The following is an 18,693-nucleotide window of genomic DNA, read 5'->3' as shown; positions in this document are numbered from 1 at the left end:
GCTACCAAACGAAGGGTTATAATAATCAACAGCTACCTTTCCTCTTAAGATGCAAAATCTCGACCGTCGAAGGTCACCACCGAGTCGGCAAGTCTCCCAAGCTCAGCTTGCCAAACAACAACAACATGCTACATGTTTTCCACGAAAACGCTCGAGACATCATGTCACAAATTGGGGGATACTCATTGGGTATTGGTTTGGCGGTTTACAGCGTGCAGCGTACACTACGCCCGTAATAAGACAGTGTCATAAGGATGAGGCGGTTAGTAAATACAGGAGTAATGGTGAAACGCTTTCTTTTATGGAACATCAATTCCAGACGTTACCGGTTACCACCTCCTCCCATTTACTCACCCGTTTTCCATTTCTTAATGAGACTAGAGTACGTTTCACTTCGACTTGTATAAATAGGTCTTACCTATTTCCATCGAACAACAAGTTCAGATCAGGAGGATACAACACTCAGAAAATATTTGCTAGCTTTCCATATGTTAGCTTCCCACTTTCTGATACAAGTCGTGAAACAACTATTCTTCCAGAATCAACTATTCTGGTCTCAACACTCTCTTCGCTTCCCTCCCCAAAACCAACCCTTCTCCTTCACTTTGTGACCGAAGCAAGTCCGGAACGGCCATTTATTGGTTTAGGCTGGATTTGTATAGATTGATCTCTGGAATCTAAAGTACTCCCTTGCAGTACATTTTTTAGGGTTTAAACTCGTTTCTCACCCACACACCCGAAATTACCAAAATCAGCAGAAATCATTTTCACCCTCAAACAACTGGATAACAATAATTGAGCACATCTATTTTCTTATTGATATGGCTACGGATCTTCAACAACAATGATGCTGAGTTGAACACGTTCAGAATCACTGGAGTACTTGGAGTGGTGAAGAATTCAAGGAATGTTGAAGAACCAAGGAAATCAAGCATGTTGGATGAGAAGCTACAAAGTTTATTTATTTTGTAATCCATATATATTGATAGTTTTGTAATTAAAATTGACAAAGGTGGAAATTGTTAGAGCACTACTCGGTCAAACTCGCAAGCGTTGATATCTCAAGATTATTTGTCAAGTTTAGGTGATCAAAACTATAAGTCTTAATTCTCAGTCTACTTATAACTATATCTCGGACTATGATAGAATGTGTAGTTGAGCTTTAGACTTCACGACATTTATCGATTGAAGACAAAGATCTACTGAGGAGAGCTTGGAGGAACTTCATCAACAAAAGGTATATGGAGACTAAAACTTATCTATCATTCAGAAGTCGATTCTATTTTATCTCATATTGAGACTAAGTCGTATAGTTATATAGACTTTATGTTATACACATTTGATATTTCGAGCTGAGTTTAACTCGCTTATATCTTTCTCGAAATATGTATTGGAAAGATTTTTGCTTTAACTACGTTCATCATTATTCTTGACAAGTTTAGTTGGAAACAATTTATTTGTTGGAAACTAAATAATCAGTCAAAATATAATCATGTGAAAATTTACTTGAAACATCTTACATGATTTGTGTGAGACAATCATTTGATGTAGACTCGGAATATTTCGCATTGATCATTCGTTCATTTGAAAACTACTTATAAGCTAATAGTTTGTGTGAGACAGCTATTCTCGTCTTCTAAGGATGTTTCAATGATTGAAATGGGAGTTTAAAACAATTAACCATTGTCTGGATATAACATAGTATGCATACTAGTATGCATACTAGTATGCAAACTGTTGTAGTGTGATTCAGGTCCGGGATCCAAGCATGCATTCCAGTATGCGAACGGTTTTAACTGTCAAAATCCGGGAACCAATTTTGCATACCCGCTTGCAAACGGTTTCACCTGAGTTTGGTCCGGAACGACAGTATGCGTACACGTTTGGGAACTGTCGTACATGACCAATGTCCGGAACTTAAGTTTGCGTACCCGTTTGTAAACTAAGTTGGTTTAAGTTCTAAAATTGGTTAAGTATGATTTCATACTCATGAAAAAAATACATATATATAATAAGGAATGCAATTTTTTCAAACTGTGGCTAAATGTTCATGAACTGATTCTTTTGAATCAATACGATTTTGCTTCAATTATGTCTTGTGTACTTCTATGAGAATATAAACAATTGAACAACTCTATGAGTAACACAATTAGATTCATTTGATCTAGAATTGTTAGATGAATGAGGTTAGTATAAAAGTGTTCATATGGCTACTTCGGTTAACTATTGTTGAGCCAACTCAATATACACGTTTAGGTACAATTACCAATATCTAAATGAAGGTATATTTCATTTGTGGGTAATAAGCTAAGACCATATAATGGTGGAGAGATATTTCTTTGGTTTTAAGCAAACATAGCTTGAATCTTGAATCAGGATTTCATCTAGCGGTGAATAATGATTGCTTTATTTCAAAGCTATCAAACCCTGATTTGAAGACTATATAAGGGAGAACTCTAGCAACTGAAAAACCTAATCCCCACACCTCTTGTGTTGCGTACTAGAGTCGATTCTCCTTTAACCTAGGTTTTTCCTAAAACCACTATAGGTTAACGACTTGAAGACTTCATTGGGATTCTGAAGCCAGACCCAACTATTTTCTCTATAATTGCGTGTTCTAATCTTACTTTTTCAATCGTATTGAGTACTATCTTCTCTAAGATTGGCTCGAGATTTATCTCCGAAAGGTAAGATATAAAAAGTAATCACAAAGCTCCTAGTCTCATTCTTTGTGATTCCAAAATAACTTGTTCAACTACCATATAGTTAAGTTATTGTGAGGTGATTGATATTTCTAGGCTGTTCTTCGAGAATATAAGACCGTATTATCAATTGGTTCCTGTTCACCTTGATTTATCAAAAGACGGAACAAAAACTTACTAGGTATTTCTGTGGGAGACAGACTTATCTATCTGAATAGACTTTTCTGTGGGAAATAGATTTGTTTATCAAGTCTTCGATTTTGGGTCGTAGCAACTCTTAGTTGTGGGTGAGATCAGCTAAGGTAATCCAGTGCGTAGAGTCCTGCTGGGATTCAGAGGCGTAAGGAACGCGACTGTACTTTAATCGGTGTTAGACTTGGTTAGGGATTAATTACGTTTCAGTCCGAAGTTAACTTGTAGTAGGCTAGTGTCTGTAGCGGCTTAATATAGTGTGGTGTTCAAAAATAGACTAGGTCCCTGGGTTTTTTTGCATCTGCGGTTTCCTCATTAACAAAACTTCTGGTGTCTGTTTTATTTCTTCTCCGCATTATTTTTGTTTATATAATTGAAATATCATAGGTTGTGCGTAGTTCAATCAATTGGTAAATCCGACCTGTTCTTGTTAATTGAAATTGATTGACACTTGAACATTGGTTTTTGATACCGTTGTTAGAGCACTGCTCGGTCGAACTCGCATGCGCTGCTATCTCAAGCATGTTTGTCAAATTTAGTTGTCAAAACTATATGTCTTGATTTCTAGATTACTTATAGCTAAGTCTCGGTTTAGGACAGATTAATGTAGTTGAGCTCCAAACTCCATGGCGATCATCTTACGAAGACGAAGAACTACTCAAGGAACCAGCAGAACTTCATCCGACTAAAAGGTATGTGGAGACTTGAACTTATCTATCACTCAAAAGTCTATCTCTATATCTCCTACTCTTGAGACAAAGTCGTATAAGTATGATAGTTTTCATACATGCACATTTCCTATATCGAGCCGAGCTTACTCGCTTATCTTTTTCTCGAAATACGTATTGGTAAGCTTTCGCTTTAACCACTTTTCATCTTTATCCGTGACGAAAGTCATGATGACGTTTCAATCTTGAAAATAGCTTTGATGATGATAGTTGTGAATAACGACTGTTAGAACATTATAGAAGAATATTTCAATGATTGAAATGTAGAGTTGAGATTATGTAACCAACTACGGATATAAGCATATATAGTGTGTTTGCACATTAGCGTATAAATCCATGTGTCGGAAACCAATTGTGTGCACTTGTGCATGCGACATTGGTAAAAGAGACAGGTTGGGTACGCGTACTGGCGGAAGTTTACTAACCGAAAATTTCTGCTAGAGTTTGTAGTTTACAAACCTGAAAACCAGTCACCTTAGGTACGCGTACTCACAGAAGTTTTCGAACCGAAAATTTCTGCTGAGTTTCCAAACTCAAATCCGGTAGCTAAGGTACACGTACCCGTGGTTATTTCTCAAATCGGAAGTTCATGAACTTAAAACAATAAATTATAAGGAATGCAATCTTTGCAAACCATGGCTATATTGTTCATGAATTGATTCAAGTGAATCAAACCGATTTTGTTTCAACTGTGTATATGAATAAAGACCTAAGCAATTGAACAACTTTATCAACTAGTTCTTATGAGTCATTTGAACTAGTTATGAGAAAGATGAATACGGTTGATATGAAAGTACTCATATGGCTAACCTCGGTTAACTATTTGTGAACCAACCAAGTGTACACGTTTAGGTACGGTTACTCAAACCTAAATGAAACACATTTCATTTGTGTATGGAAAGCTAAGTTTCGATCTAACGGTTGAGAGATATTAGCTTAGAGAAATCAAGTTTTTCATCTAACGGTGAATATTGAATGCTTTGTTACCAAGGTAACTTAGATTGCAAACCCTGATTTGAAAACTATATAAAGGAGACATCTAGCAACTGGAAAAACTAATCCCCACACCTCATGTGTGATACTAGTTGGTTTTGCTAGAGTCGATCCTCCTTTAACCTTAGGTTTCTTCCCTAACTCTGTAGGTTAACGACTGGAAGACTTCATTGGGATTGTGAAGCCAGACGAAACTACTTTTCTTGTAGTTGAGCGATTTGATCTTGCCATTTTCTATCGTACGAGTTTAGTTGAACAATTGGCTTGAGATTTATCTCCGATAGTACAAGATAAAAAAGAAATCACAAACATCTTCGTCTCATCGTTTGTGATTCCGCAACATCTTGTTTTGCTACCATACAATTAAGATTGTTGTGAGGTGATTGATAATACTAGGTTATTCTTCGGTAATATAAGTCTGGATTATCAATTGGTTCTTGTTCACCTTGATTTATTAAAAGACGGAACAAAAACTCTTAGTTCTATCTGTGGGAGACAGATTTACCTATCATAGACTTTTCTGTGTGATACAGATTTGTTTATTAAAGTCTCCGACTTTGGGTCGTAGCAACTCTTGGTTGTGGGTGAGATCAGCTAAGGGAATCAAGTGCGTAGTATCCTGCTGGGATCAGAGACGTAAGGAGCGCAACTGTACCTTGAATCAGTGTGATATTGATTAGGGTTCAACTACAGTCCAGACCGAAGTTAGTTTGTAGTAGGCTAGTGTCTGTAGCGGCTTAATGCAGTGTGGTGTTAAATCTGTACTAGGTCCCGGGGTTTTTCTGCATTTGCGATTTCCTCGTTAACAAAATTTCTGGTGTCTATGTTATTTCTATTCCGCATTATATTTTGTTATATAATTGAAATATCACAGGTTGTGCATTAAGGTCAATCAATTAGAATATCTAACCTTTGGTTGTTGATTTAAATTGATTGACACTTGGATATTGGTCTTTGGTACCATCCAAGTTATTATCCTTGTATTTGATAAAGACCCGCAGAAACATCAACTTTTGTAGCTACTATCTTATAGAAGGCTCTACAAGTGATATTAGGAACAAAACCATCTTCCTGATACTGACCAAAGTCGCGACGGTTCTCATCATGCTTGTCATTAAGCTCAATAACCTTATAACCGACGGTAACAGTCTGCTCAATAATTGTGTTTGATTTACTTGAAAGATCTAGACAGCTACATCTCCAATAGTTATGTAGCCATAACGGGTTGCCATTTAAGCTAATACAAACACTCAAAGTAACATCCAGGGAGAAAGATTTAAGTTGTTATTGATCCCATGCCTATTTTTGTAGTTCCTATGATGCACTTGGAACTTTCGGACGAAATGAATGATTTAGATAGTCTTTTGTGGCAACGGTGGCGGCCCGATCAACACACCATTGGACCGAGAAAAGATCTCACCCAAGGGAAATATTTACTGCGATCAAAAGGTTCACCATTCCAGATTTGGGGTCATATAACGGAGTGAAAAACGGAATATTGCAAGGCTGCTAATGGGGGTGCCAAGTTTAGTGGGGGTGTGCCAAGCCAAGGCAAAAACTGTTTTGTCCTATATGAAAATCTATTTTGTCTTATTATAGTTTTGGTACACCCCCACTTAATTTGGTACCCTATTAGCAATGTTGGAGTATTGTATGGGTGCCATCGGTCCACACTCCAAACGGGCGGTTCCACAACTGCCTTAAAAGTCTTACCATATAAATAGAATTTTCTCAAAAACTTTGCGGTGGGTGGGTTCGCCAGAAGGACAGAATTGTCTCTCCTTTGTTAAAGAGTATAAGATAGAAGGGGAAATCTAAAAATCTTAATCAAAAACCATAATAACTATGGTGTGCGATAAGTGTAAGTCTCTCTCTCTCCATTGTGAATTCATAAACTCTAGGGTTTAAAAATTACTCGTACAGAATGATGACTTTTGGAGTTTTGATTTGCAGGTGAGAAGAAGTTATCGAAGGTGATCGTTCCTGATAAGTGGAAAGAAGGTGCTAGCAACACGACTGAGGGTGGAGGCCGTAAGATTAATGAGAATAAACTTCTATCCAAGAAAAACAGGTTCGTCATCTTTTCAGGGTTTTGCCCAATTTTAGGTCTTTTTTTTTGCCCTATTCTTTCGGTGATTTGTGCTTGATAGGTTTCTAGCTTTGTAATTTGGTTGTGTAGAGATTGTGATCTGGTAATGAATATGAGTGAGAGCGCTGAGAGGTTGATTGTACGATTAACACACCAGGTTTTAAGTGGTTACACACACACACACACACACACACATCAAGTTTTGAGGATATTTGAAGCAATTGTGAGGAAATTCTAAAGGGAGATTAGGAGATTTTAGCAACTATCTCCAAAAAAACTGTTTGTCATAAATATGTAGAGGGACTTGGATTGAATTGATTGGAAATACTTTTACTCATGTTGCTTTAATGTGTTTGAACGCGTCGTTGAGTATTCCAATTGATAACATTCCTACAACACCAGGGCTTCTTATTCCATTCTAATACTCATCCCTATGCAAGTTAAACTCTGTGCTTAAATGCTAAATGTAAGACATTACACAAGCAACAGCTGAAAACATATTTGTTCATGGTATCGTAAGCGTTGAAAAGCAATAGAGGCCACAATCCAGACGTTAGGATTTTGCACTTTCGTTGAGGTCGTTCAAAGGTACATCGCCATAAATTGTTCCTCTATTATCAGCTTATTGTGTTTGGTGTGCATTGTTATTCGTTTTACCTCTGCCTTATGCGATGCTTGCTGTAGAACGCTTCATTGCAATCCCTTTGCCAAAGGAAGGTGGTTTGCACAATCGTCTCTGGTGCGGGCCAGAGCTGGTGCAGTTTGAGATGGCATACTTCCTTGAGTCGATGAGAGATCAATATGGAGATTCCTAATCATTTTATGATGTTATTAGAGAGACGAATGATATGTCTCACTTTTCCAGAGAGACCCTGATATTTGTGTGAAGGGGTTAATACGGATTTGCTCTATACCCAGTGAGCAATATGAGCTAAATAGATATGTTAGACATAAAAACAGTGGAGGAAATTTCTGAAACTGGTGCCTCCGTGTTTATACTTGCATAGGGCATTAACATAATAACTGAATTGCCATCTATTCTTGCATCTAGATATATCAATAATAAACATGTCAAAAAGGAAGAACGTTGTTGGATGCAGAAGTGAGAACACTTAGAAATAGCTCTCGTGATCTGAAAACTAATAATCCCTCGTATAGCAATTGAGATTGGAACAGAGGATTCTTCTCATTAAGTGGACGAAAAATGGCTATTTTCTGAGCAACACAATTACAGTAAAAGTTCATTTGCCCTTAAATAATTTTTAAATTTACTGATTGCTAAGTTCCAGATAAAATCTTACTTTGTTTCTCACCCACGTTTTCCTTTCGAAATATTTAATTGACCTCTACCCTTCAATATTGTACCAACTTTCATTACTGTGTGTGTATTAGTTGTTAGTAATTAGTAAAAGGGGAGTATATGCTGTTTGAATATCGTGTTTATTGTTAGCGGGCTCTTTTTGGGCATGACTCTAGGACCAACCACCTTAAATTCCCATCAGTCACTTGCAAAGTTCAGAGTACCTTATGTAGTCAAATAGACTGTAGTTATGCTTCCTATTGTTGCTTCATATGTTTATTAATTCTGTACCTTGATTGCGTCTTTTGTTTTTATTGCGTGTTTGGCTAGTCAATTGTTCCATGCTCTGATCAAATTTATCTGTTTGTTTTGATTTATGTGTAGATGGACTCCTTATGGAATGACCAAGTGCATGATTTGCAAGCAACAGACTCACCAGGAAGCCAAATACTGTCACACCTGCGCATATAGTAAAGGTAATGAAAATTTGAAATACGAATGTACTTTACTCCCCTTTTTGTTTTATATATATTTGAATGTTTAGAAGAACAAGCACGCATATTTGAAGTGCTTTATGTATTATGCAGGAGTCTGTGCTATGTGTGGGAAGCAGGTACTTGATACCAAGCTTTACAAGCAAAGTAATGTATGACACGAATCAGGTTTTAGCGATGCTGGTACGCAACAGCTCATCGAGGAGTTCTATGAAGAACATGGATTCTTAGTTCTGTAAATTAGCATAACCCGCTTTCTTCATCATTCTGATGTTAAGTGTCACTAAAAGCAAACAGCTTAAATCTATTATAGGCTAGTTGTGCAAGAAGTGCAAGCACAGTACTGCTCTTGTAATCTTTGTGGGAACCTTGTGTTCCTGAACCAAATTTAATTTCTGAATGTGTACTGGAACTTACTTAAAATTGTGATCTTAAATGACTATTGTTGGGTGGAAGATTTATTGTTCAGGTGTAGAACAAGAAACGTTCACTATGCCAAGTTCTTATCTGTTGAGTTCCAAGTTCTTATCTGTCGAGTTGACTACTGCAGTAACTAAGCCTGGCACCTTTCTTATTGCCTCATAATAAGACTTGAAAATTTTGAAAATGCAAAGTTACGAGCATGTAGAACCACACAGAATATGTTATTTGCATACATTACAAGCAGAGTTGCACCTTTTTAAAGATTTTATAAAAGCTGTGAGACTTGGCTGAACTGAACCTGGATAACCACCTTAATACTTAATACTACTGAACCATCATAATCTAAATTGTGGACTCCATATGCTCAAGAATTCTCACATACTATTTGTGTTAGGCCTGGTTCTCTTCATGCGTCAGATCCTGCAAAACCTTCTGGAACTTGCTATTTACTAAGGGATAAAAGAGTAAATGAAAAAGTCTACAAATAAGAAAAGAGAGTGTAGAGTCGAAGAAAACCAAAATCGCCTTCCACTTGTTTTTGGTTCCTTCAGTTGAATCCCATGATTAATTCTGCTCCCAAAATTATCAAAAATTGTCGATACCAATCATTGATTTTCAGAACTGTTCCTATCTCCCTTCTTCCATCAATCTCAACTTGCCCTTGTTCTAATCAAAACCCTTCTAAAACCCTTGAGGAAGTTCAAGAAGATGCTCAAGAAATCTTCTGAAGATGGCCATCAGGTTTTTATCGCAGACTCTCTATTGATCAACAACAATGCCCCTCGGGTTTTTAATAAGGAAAAGCCAAAGGTGGAAACTTATTACAAACCCATGTAGGTTTTCGTCTTCCTTTTCATTTCACAATGTTTCTCTGAACAAAACTAAAAATCGAAAGACTGGGAATCTCAATGAAGAGAATAAAAATGGACCTCCTCCTCCTCCTCTTGCTGAAGAAATCTTTAAGTCGGGTTCTTACAAACAAGGTGATTCTACTTTTTATTCTCTCTTAATGGGTTATGCTGATTCTAAGGATTTTGTGAATTTGGAAATTGTTTTGGATAGAATGAAGAGAGAAAGAAGAGTAATTACAGAGAAAGTTTTCATATATATATTTAAAGCCTGTAGAAATGCACATTTTCCTGATAAAGCTGTCTACTTGTTTGATAGAATGGCAGAGTTTCAATGTAGACAAAGTGTTCGATCATTTAACTCGGTTCTTAACGTTCTTATTCAGGAAGGTCGTTTTGATCAAGCTTTGTCTTTCTACTCTTATGTTGTTGGAAAGGGTATACCACCAAATGGTTTAACTTTTAATTTGATTATCAAAACAAGGTGTAGAATGGGTTTGATTGATAGAGCCATCGAAACTTTCAGAGATATGTCATGTATCCCTGATTTATACACTTACTCAACTTTGATAGATGGTTTGTGTAAAGAGAATAGAATTGAGGAGGCTATTACTTTGTTGGATGAGATGCAGAGTGAAGGGTGTTTTCCGAACGAGGTAACATACAATGCATTGATCAATGGGTTATGCAAGAAAGGAGACATCGCTCGTGCTTCAAAGCTTGTGGAGAATATGTTCCTGAAAGGGTGTATTCCCAATGAAGTGACATATAACACACTCATCCATGGTTTGTGTCTTAAGGGAAAATTAGAGAAAGCTGTTTGGCTTTTGGATAGAATGGTAGCAGATAAATGTGTACCGAACCATGTAACTTATGGAACAATTGTAAATGGGCTCGTTGAGCAAGGTAAGGTTGCTGATGCTGTTCTTTTGTTGGATTCTATAGAAGATAGAGGGCATCGTCCGAATGAGTACATCTATTCATCCGTTGCGAGTGGATTGTTCAAGGAAGGAAATTCAGAAGGCGCGGTAAGATTGTGGCAGAAAATGATAGAAAAAGGTTTCCAACCTAATACCGTCCTCTACAGTGTTCTCATAGATGGTTTATGTCGACAAGGAAAACCAGATGAGGCCGAAAATATTTTGCCGGAGATGGCAAACCATGGCTGCATAGCCAATGCTTTCACCTATAGCTCCTTGATGAGAGGTTTTTTTGAAGCAGGAAATTGCGGAAAGGCCCTACAAATATGGAAACAGATGGAACACAATGGATGTAGTCCTAACGAGGTGTGCTTTAGTGTACTAATTCATGGACTTTGCAAGGATGGAAAGTTAAAGGAAGGGTTGATGGTATGGAAGCACATGCTGGGTCGAGGATGTAAACCCGATGTAGTGGCTTATAGTTCGATTATTCATGGCATGTGTGAAGCTGGATTTGTTGATGGAGGCCTAAGGCTTCTCAACGAGATGCTTTGCCTGGATTCAAATTCTCAACCTGATATAATAACATACAACATCCTCTTTCATGGTTTATGCAAGCAAAATAAGATCTCTCGAGCTGTTGATCTTTTAAATAGTATGCTGACTCAAGGCTGTGATCCTGATTTAGTTACCTGTAACATTTTCCTAAAGAGTTTGGCAGAGAAGTTAAATCCCCCTCAAGATGGAAGAGAGTTTCTTGACGAGCTTGTGGTTCGGCTATCTAAACGGCAAAGAGTTTTAGGCGCTGCAAAAATTGTGGAAATAATGCTGCAAAAATTTCTTCCTCCAAAGGCTTCAACTTGGGAAAGGATTGTTGAAGACCTTTGCAAGCATAAGAAGGTTCAAGCAGCCATTGACAGGTGCTGGCATGAAGTTTCTAGGTAACACATTCATTGTTGTACAGTTCTTAAAGTTTTTTATTGAAGAAGAATGAAACAAACTTTCAGACATCTCCTACTGTGAGAAAAAGTTAAATAGAAACAAGCTTTCAGATATCTCCTACTGCGAAAATCTTGTCTGAAGAATTAGCTTTAGTATAGCTCCCTGTTTTGTTAACTAGATGTTATCTCCGCATTTGATGCTAATCAGAAATTTAGAATAATATCTTGCCGGGACTCCACCTACTCTGATAAACTTAAATGGACCTGATTAATAATTTGAAGTAGCTCTAGTCTTGGGGTTTAAATACTTTCCTGATAGTAAAAAGAATAGCCCTTGTTTTAACATAAAACTTGCATTTTACATGCTTAAACCAGAAAGTACATTGTTTGCTTTTTGTCCCTTTGTTTTTCTTTTAGATCATTCCAAAGAACATTTATCAAATTCATTCAGTCACTGAAAATCAATTTGGTAGTTTGCTAAACAGATTTTTAGATTCGATAAGGGGTATTCTTTTTACCTGGTAGCAAGCATCTCTGTCTGAATGTTGGTTATCTAGCCCACTGTTTCATTACTTCAACCTACAAAACCATCGGCTGAATGTCTAAAACTAAATGACTAAAAACGTCAGTTGCATGAAAATGGTAAACTAGAAATCAGTTGTGCGGGAAGCTGTATACCATACTTAAACTAAGGATCAATCAACTGAACTGTTCCGTCAGGCACAGGTAGGTTATTCCTAGTTGTACAACAAAAGGCATCCAGTTTGTGCATGCTCTCTTGAGGAGCGGGTATCTGATCTATTCCGTGTTCCAGAAGCAATAAAGACTGCTTCTAGTAACAAAAAAAAAAAGATGGCATAATTGCAGACTTGACCCGGCAGTTTTACTCAGGATTTCCACATCACAAGGTGGTGCAGTCACCCAAAAAAAGACACGAAAACCCACTCCCAAACCCCAAAAGCCTTGTTTTTATTCACCCGAACCTACAACACAGTCGTTGATAGAGGTGCAGTAAGTTCAGTAACACACTTATAACATGAAATTTATCTGTGCCTCTATGGGTAAAGGTACTACGAATCGTTCACTTGGATTGCATGTAGGTGGAAACTCTACATGCTGGGACAATCTTAATGGTTGAGAGGGGAATGATTCTAGCATTGGGATTAGTAGTGGGGTGAAGAGGGGAATGATTAAAGGTCCAGATTCATTGTCCCATATCTGGACAATAACAGTTGTCCCAGTTCCAGGGTTTTCCCTTTGATAAAGTCACCCTAACAAGGCACTAAACAAGGGTTTCTTATCTGGCAGAGTATTACTCATGGTTTACAAATTATTCACCAATTCGGTAAGTGGCAGGTTGGTAATGGCACTTCAATTAATATATGGAAGCATAACTGGATTCCTAGTGAAAATGCAGCTTTATGTAAGTGGGATGATCTTTTTAATAATGATCTTCAATGGGTGAATCAGTTGATTAATGCAGACACATCTCAGTGGAATGTAGCTTTATTAAATCAGCTTTTTACTCCTCATCAGGTACACTCGATCTTAACCATCCCTCCTAATTTGCAACAGGAGGACACTTTATTCTGGCCACTCACTTCTCACCAGCTTTTTACTACTTATAACCACTTATGCAGTATAAATTCACCTCCAACACCTTCTACTCTTAATACAACTTTTTGGTTGAAGTTTTGGAAAGTAAAGATGCCTTATAAAATGCAGATCTTTTTATGGAAACTCGTACATAATGCCATTCCAGTTAGAGCTAACCTACAACATGTTAATGGTATTCCTGATGTCACTTGTGTGCTATGTGGTACAAATCAGATAGAAAATGTTAATCATTTATTCTTCAGTTGTCCATTTGCAACAAGTATATGGAAAGCATGTCTGCCCCAACATTACAGTCATCTGCAACAGTACCAAAATCTACATCACTGGTTTGATTCTTGGACTTCTTCAAGTTCTGTTATTAACTTTTGGTCAGATGCTCCTTCCATTCATGCGGTCACAGCTACTCTTTGGCATATATGGAAGTTTAGGTGTCGAATTATCTTTCAACAAGAAGTAATCTTAACTCTGTTCTTTGCCCTCTTTATAAATATTCATCTGTTCTAGTAAATACCCATTATTCAGATCATCATCATCATGTGCATTCTAACAATAATTTAGGTCATCGGCATCATTGGGTATCCCCACCACCAGATATTTTGAAAATCAATGTTGATGCTTCATTTCGGAAACCTTTTTACTTGGCTGGAATAACAATCATAATCAGAAACTCTGCAGGGTTTTATGTCGCAGGAAAAGGAGTTCTTAGAAGGGTAGCTCATGCTAATCAAGCTGAAACTTGGGCTCTTCTTGAAGCTATGCAATGGGCAAAGTCTCAGAATTTGGATAAGGTTATTTTCGAATCAGACTGTAAAAGTTTAATCATGTGTATACAGCAAGGTGTGCCTCTTCCTCCTTGGCAGTCTTCTTCCTTGTTAAATAGGTGTGTTAATATGTATAAACAACATGTAACTGGATCTGTAATTATGTACCTAGAGTGTGTAATAAAACGTGGGAGAATGGTGGCATGAGCCTCCTGACAGTCTCACTGTAAATTTGGCTAATGATGTGTATCTTTACCTAATACTTGTCATCAAAATAAAAAAAACAAGGGTTTCAGATACCATTTTTTAGCCCTCCCAAAGGGAACATTACTGTGCATTGTGCACCGAGTAAAACTAGCAACCCAAATTTTCAACCCTACCAAGGGAGCATTACTGTGCATTGTGCAACGAGTAAAACTAGCAACCCAAAAGCCCGATACAAGAAAACAGATAACACGATACTGAAGAAGAGAGAATAAACAAGGTCTTCTTATTTTGGATAATATTTAATAAGACTTCGGAGCATCCCATTATCCTCCCACATCACACAAGCAACAGAAACTTTAAAAAATAAAAACAGAAAGAACCACACGACCACTAGTTTATATGCGATCTATATCCTTAATAGTAAGAAGCAACAACAGAAGCAGCAAACGAGAAGAGTTTTGAAGTGTGGGTTTGGATCTGCAGCACTGTATTATATAACCCAAACTGCCAAGAGCTGACCAAATTGTGGCAGCTCAGAAACCATGAATTTTGATGCTCTCTTTTTTCACAATCCCAGCCTGTACAAAATTGCCAAAATTAGTTTTAAACAAACATAAGATAAAAAATAAGCTTGTTGCGAACAAATGTGACATGAAGCAGGGAGCGGAAATTACCGTCACTAGGAAGGTTGATACATTCTTGCGTTGATCACCTTGGAGTTGAATGACTTGGCCTAACTCTGGGTCTTGGACAACAGTCCCATTGCAGCAGAATTCCTTCTTGAGGTCTTTAAGAATCTTGTTGTAGCTAAATTCCTTTTTCAAGCCTTGCACAGTTGTCAAGCTTTTTCTACCATTCCTCTGCTGAATCCGCACGTGAACGTACTCTTTTGTCCCAGCACTTGAATCCTCAGCATTTGCATCAGCGAATGGATCGAAGGCAGAAGGAATTTGGGTGTCGAGTTCAGACATGAACCTTGGTTGTTATATAGTAACGCAAACGGTAGCTTCTCTTTGCTTTGGCTGCAGATCTAATAACATAAATCAGAGAACAATTGATCAGTTTCTCACTACAGAAAACTATTTAAGATTGCTATGAAAGATCAAAGTACATCCCAAATCATAGGCCTATTTAACAAATTCTGATCTCCAGGGATCATATGCCACCACAATAGCAGATGCTCACAAACAAATCATACCAGAAACAAATTCACTTTATATTCCATCAAAAAACTGAATGAAAAATGCGAGTTGAACGGATTAAAATGCACAACTGAACGATCAAGTTAACAAATTTGTGGTTTCAACTGACAACTCTGAGTAACAGGATATATTTTCACTGCAATCTAACAGCCCATGGTGGGTGGGATATATTTTCACTGCAATATATCAGTAAGTGAATAAAACATTTCCAATTAGTACAAAAGAAATACAAAAGAAATACAAAAGAACTCGCGTAGACATAATCAAACCACATATGATTACCTACCAACAAAAATAATGAACACATCACACCCTGGAATTTATCAACAGTGATCAATCTTATTTCCAATTAGAACAGACAGAACAGATATGTCAGATAGAAGACAGAACAGATGTGTACAAAATACACGATCCTATATGATAGGAGTTACGTTATCTGAAGAACGTTACCCAGGCAATTTGAACAGAGATACATAACTTATAGCAAGTGGCAGGTACATTGGTAGACAATCGCCCACTAAAATACTCTTCTAAACGATAACTGAATTAAATTACAGCTCGAATACAAATCATACTACACAACCATGTAACATGGTAAATAAACAAAACATCTGACAGAATCAAATGGCAATAAATAAGGAATAGCAACGAGACCATAAGGAGAAACCCTAAATCTGAGAAACATCAATAACAGATCAAGCATCGTTTCAATCAAGAATATGTAGTTAACCCGTAACTATTGGGTAAAGATCGTAATTTTAATCACAAAGATCAAAAAAAACACATCATATATTCATACCAGATCTCAGAAACAAGAACAATAAAACAAAGATAAATATTAACAAAGCTCAATCACAGCTCAAATCAATACTCAATCATACAAAACAAAGTGGATCAACATAAACCTAAATATTGTTTCCATCTAAGATCTTATTATTCCATCAAAGATCGCAATCAAGAACAAGATCGTAACAATAGAGAAGGAAGAAATATACCTGATCCGAAACAAGGGTTCCAAGAAGTTCGAAGAAGAAACCCTAAATCGGAGAAATCTAGGACCTGAGCAAAAGAAAAACTAGACCAGAGAGAAACGAGACGAGAGAGAAGAAAAATTTTAAGAGATAAGATTTCGGGGCGGTGGTAGAGACTTTGCAAAGTGTTTGCCGACTTATTATATTTTTAAATGGTCCCTCGATATACATTCACCTAACCCACTTCGTGTGATTCATTAAATCAACGGTTTTCATGTGTTTATTGTCAATTCCGTGTATTCTTTAGATGCTGTCCGTAGATGCCCTGCGTAGTATTGACGCTGGACTTTTTCTTATACGTCAGCAAGGGACCACGTGAGTATATTTTGGATAACTCACTTACGACAGGCGATCGCGACTCTATACTATGAATTAGTGGTTGGTTTCTTCACACACCTTATATGTGAGTGAATAAGTCATTTGATATTCTTATATTTTGTAAGTCGTTTGATATTCTTATATTTTGCAATTTGTAATGACTTTAGATTAAGTGGAAATTGAATTATTGTCCCTTGTTTGATGGACTTCACAAATATCCTTATCACATAATAAATATATTCCTTTCTAACCACAAGCTCATCAGGGGTCCATTAAAGTTTTTATTTCTTCCAAACGTACCCTCTTGTCTATCGAATATCAATATCTTCCCTTTCATTCCAGATCCAAAACTATTATTTGTTCTCTCTTTCCAGACAACGCCACCACCACTATCTTCATCATCGATCCCACCACCATCACCGCCAACGCTATCTCCGCCGTCAATATCATAACCAGCACCGCCACCACCATTTCAGAGTCAGAAAAAGAGATTCAATAGAGATGCGAGATTGAGAGAGAGATCTTCAATTGATAATCAAACCAAACCCACCACCACCATCTCCGTCGGCACTATCACCATCTCTATCTACTTCCATCACGAAAAATCTCGAGTTCCTCCACCAAAACTAGCACCATCACCTCTGTTACCTCCGCAACCGCTATCTACAGATCTATTAAGGTTAATATGTTCTGCTGTTGTGAAATCTAAACTGAGAGATTGAAGAATGGAATGTGAAATTAGGGTTCCTAAGATGAAATTTAGGATTGAGATCGAGTTAGATTAGCAAAGAAGATGAAGTTTGTGTTTGATTTGGGTCACAGTTGGTGATGGGAACTATTGGTGCTATTTTAATGGAGGTTTGAATCTGTGTTCGAGATCGAGTTCAATATGTTGATGGTGTTCCAGGTATAACAATTTTCCTTTCAGTAACCTAATTACTTCAGTTTTTAGTGGATCAACTACTGTTGTTGATCCCGTTTATTGGATCAACTCCTATTGTTGACCCAATTTTTATTGGATAAACTATTGTTGTTAATCCCCTAAATGGGATCAACTACTGTTGTTGACACCTTTTTTTAGGTTGGTGGTAATGACAGTATCATACTTGTATTCGTGTTGGATGTTTTTGATGGTGGTGGAAGGTATAGTTGTAGTGGTTGTTGTTTGTGTTTTGCGGCAGTTGTGGTGGATGTTAGGGCAGTGATAAATGTTGCTTTGACTGGTGTTTATGTTTTTATGGGATTAATTGTTGTTGTTGATCCATTTTATGGGATCAACTCATGTTGTTGACCCAAGTTTTTATGGGATCAACTATGGTTGTTGATCCATCTATGGGATCAACTTCTGTTGTTGACCCAATTTTTTATGGGATCAACTACTGTTGTTGATCCTTTCAACTCCTATTGTTGACAACATTCCTTGGATAAGTACAATCATGCTTGTAGTTTAAATCATGCTTTGTAGTTTAAATCATGTAAATTTCTTCCAATGTTGAACTTGTGGTGCAATGGTAGCATGATTGACTTCATGTCAGATGATGCGTGTTCGACTCACGCCAAGTTCACTCTATTTACATGGATCAACTTCTACTGTTGATCCTTTTTTTTGGATCAACTACCATTGTTGATCCCCTAAATTGGATCAACTTCTACTGTTGGTTCTATTTTTATTTGGATCAACTATTGTTGTTGATATAAAAATATCTGAACCAGTGGTGGTGGTGGCAGTGGTAGTAGCGACGACGAACTGGTGGTGGTGGAGGACTAGTGGTGTAATGGTGGTGGTGAAGGAGTGGTGGTAGAATATTAGTGGTGGTGGTGGTTGTTAAACGGTAGTGGTGGAATGGTAATTGAATGTTGGTGGTGGTGGTGCTAGTGGTGGTGGTGAAGTGGTAGAGGAAGAAATTTGTTGCATTTTAAAATAAAG

General features: G+C 37.3%; 3 protein-coding genes across 4 annotated transcripts; 2 read left to right on the top strand and 1 right to left on the bottom strand.

Moving 5' to 3' along the window:
• Nucleotides 1-6,337: 6,337 nt before the first annotated feature.
• Nucleotides 6,338-8,966, top strand: LOC113348640 (cysteine-rich PDZ-binding protein-like). Its single transcript, XM_026592482.1, has 4 exons — nucleotides 6,338-6,476; nucleotides 6,569-6,686; nucleotides 8,389-8,480; nucleotides 8,592-8,966. Exons 1-4 carry the CDS (start codon nucleotides 6,461-6,463, stop codon nucleotides 8,654-8,656), a joined length of 291 nt encoding a protein of 96 aa, XP_026448267.1. The 5' UTR covers nucleotides 6,338-6,460; the 3' UTR covers nucleotides 8,657-8,966.
• A 465-nt stretch (nucleotides 8,967-9,431) lies between these two features.
• LOC113348639 (pentatricopeptide repeat-containing protein At4g20090-like) lies at nucleotides 9,432-11,699 on the top strand. 2 transcript variants are annotated; one of them, XM_026592481.1, is made up of 2 exons: nucleotides 9,780-9,904; nucleotides 10,156-11,699. In XM_026592481.1, the coding sequence occupies exons 1-2, from the start codon at nucleotides 9,830-9,832 to the stop codon at nucleotides 11,632-11,634; spliced, it is 1,554 nt and encodes a 517-aa protein (XP_026448266.1). In that variant the 5' UTR covers nucleotides 9,780-9,829; the 3' UTR covers nucleotides 11,635-11,699. The 2 variants fall into 2 exon arrangements, with proteins under 2 accessions (XP_026448265.1, XP_026448266.1); XM_026592480.1 differs by having other exon boundaries at nucleotides 9,432-11,699.
• Nucleotides 11,700-14,470: 2,771 nt separating this feature from the next.
• Nucleotides 14,471-16,594, bottom strand: LOC113348638 (protein translation factor SUI1 homolog 1). Its single transcript, XM_026592479.1, has 3 exons — nucleotides 16,413-16,594; nucleotides 14,890-15,245; nucleotides 14,471-14,793 (listed from the first exon to the last, which is right to left on the bottom strand). The coding sequence occupies exons 2-3, from the start codon at nucleotides 15,184-15,186 to the stop codon at nucleotides 14,749-14,751; spliced, it is 342 nt and encodes a 113-aa protein (XP_026448264.1). The 5' UTR covers nucleotides 15,187-15,245; nucleotides 16,413-16,594; the 3' UTR covers nucleotides 14,471-14,748.
• Nucleotides 16,595-18,693: the final 2,099 nt, after the last annotated feature.

Source organism: Papaver somniferum, chromosome 2 (assembly GCF_003573695.1).
Source record: "Papaver somniferum cultivar HN1 chromosome 2, ASM357369v1, whole genome shotgun sequence".
Taxonomy (NCBI): Eukaryota; Viridiplantae; Streptophyta; class Magnoliopsida; order Ranunculales; family Papaveraceae; genus Papaver; species Papaver somniferum.
This window is presented reverse-complemented; position numbering and strand designations above follow the sequence as displayed.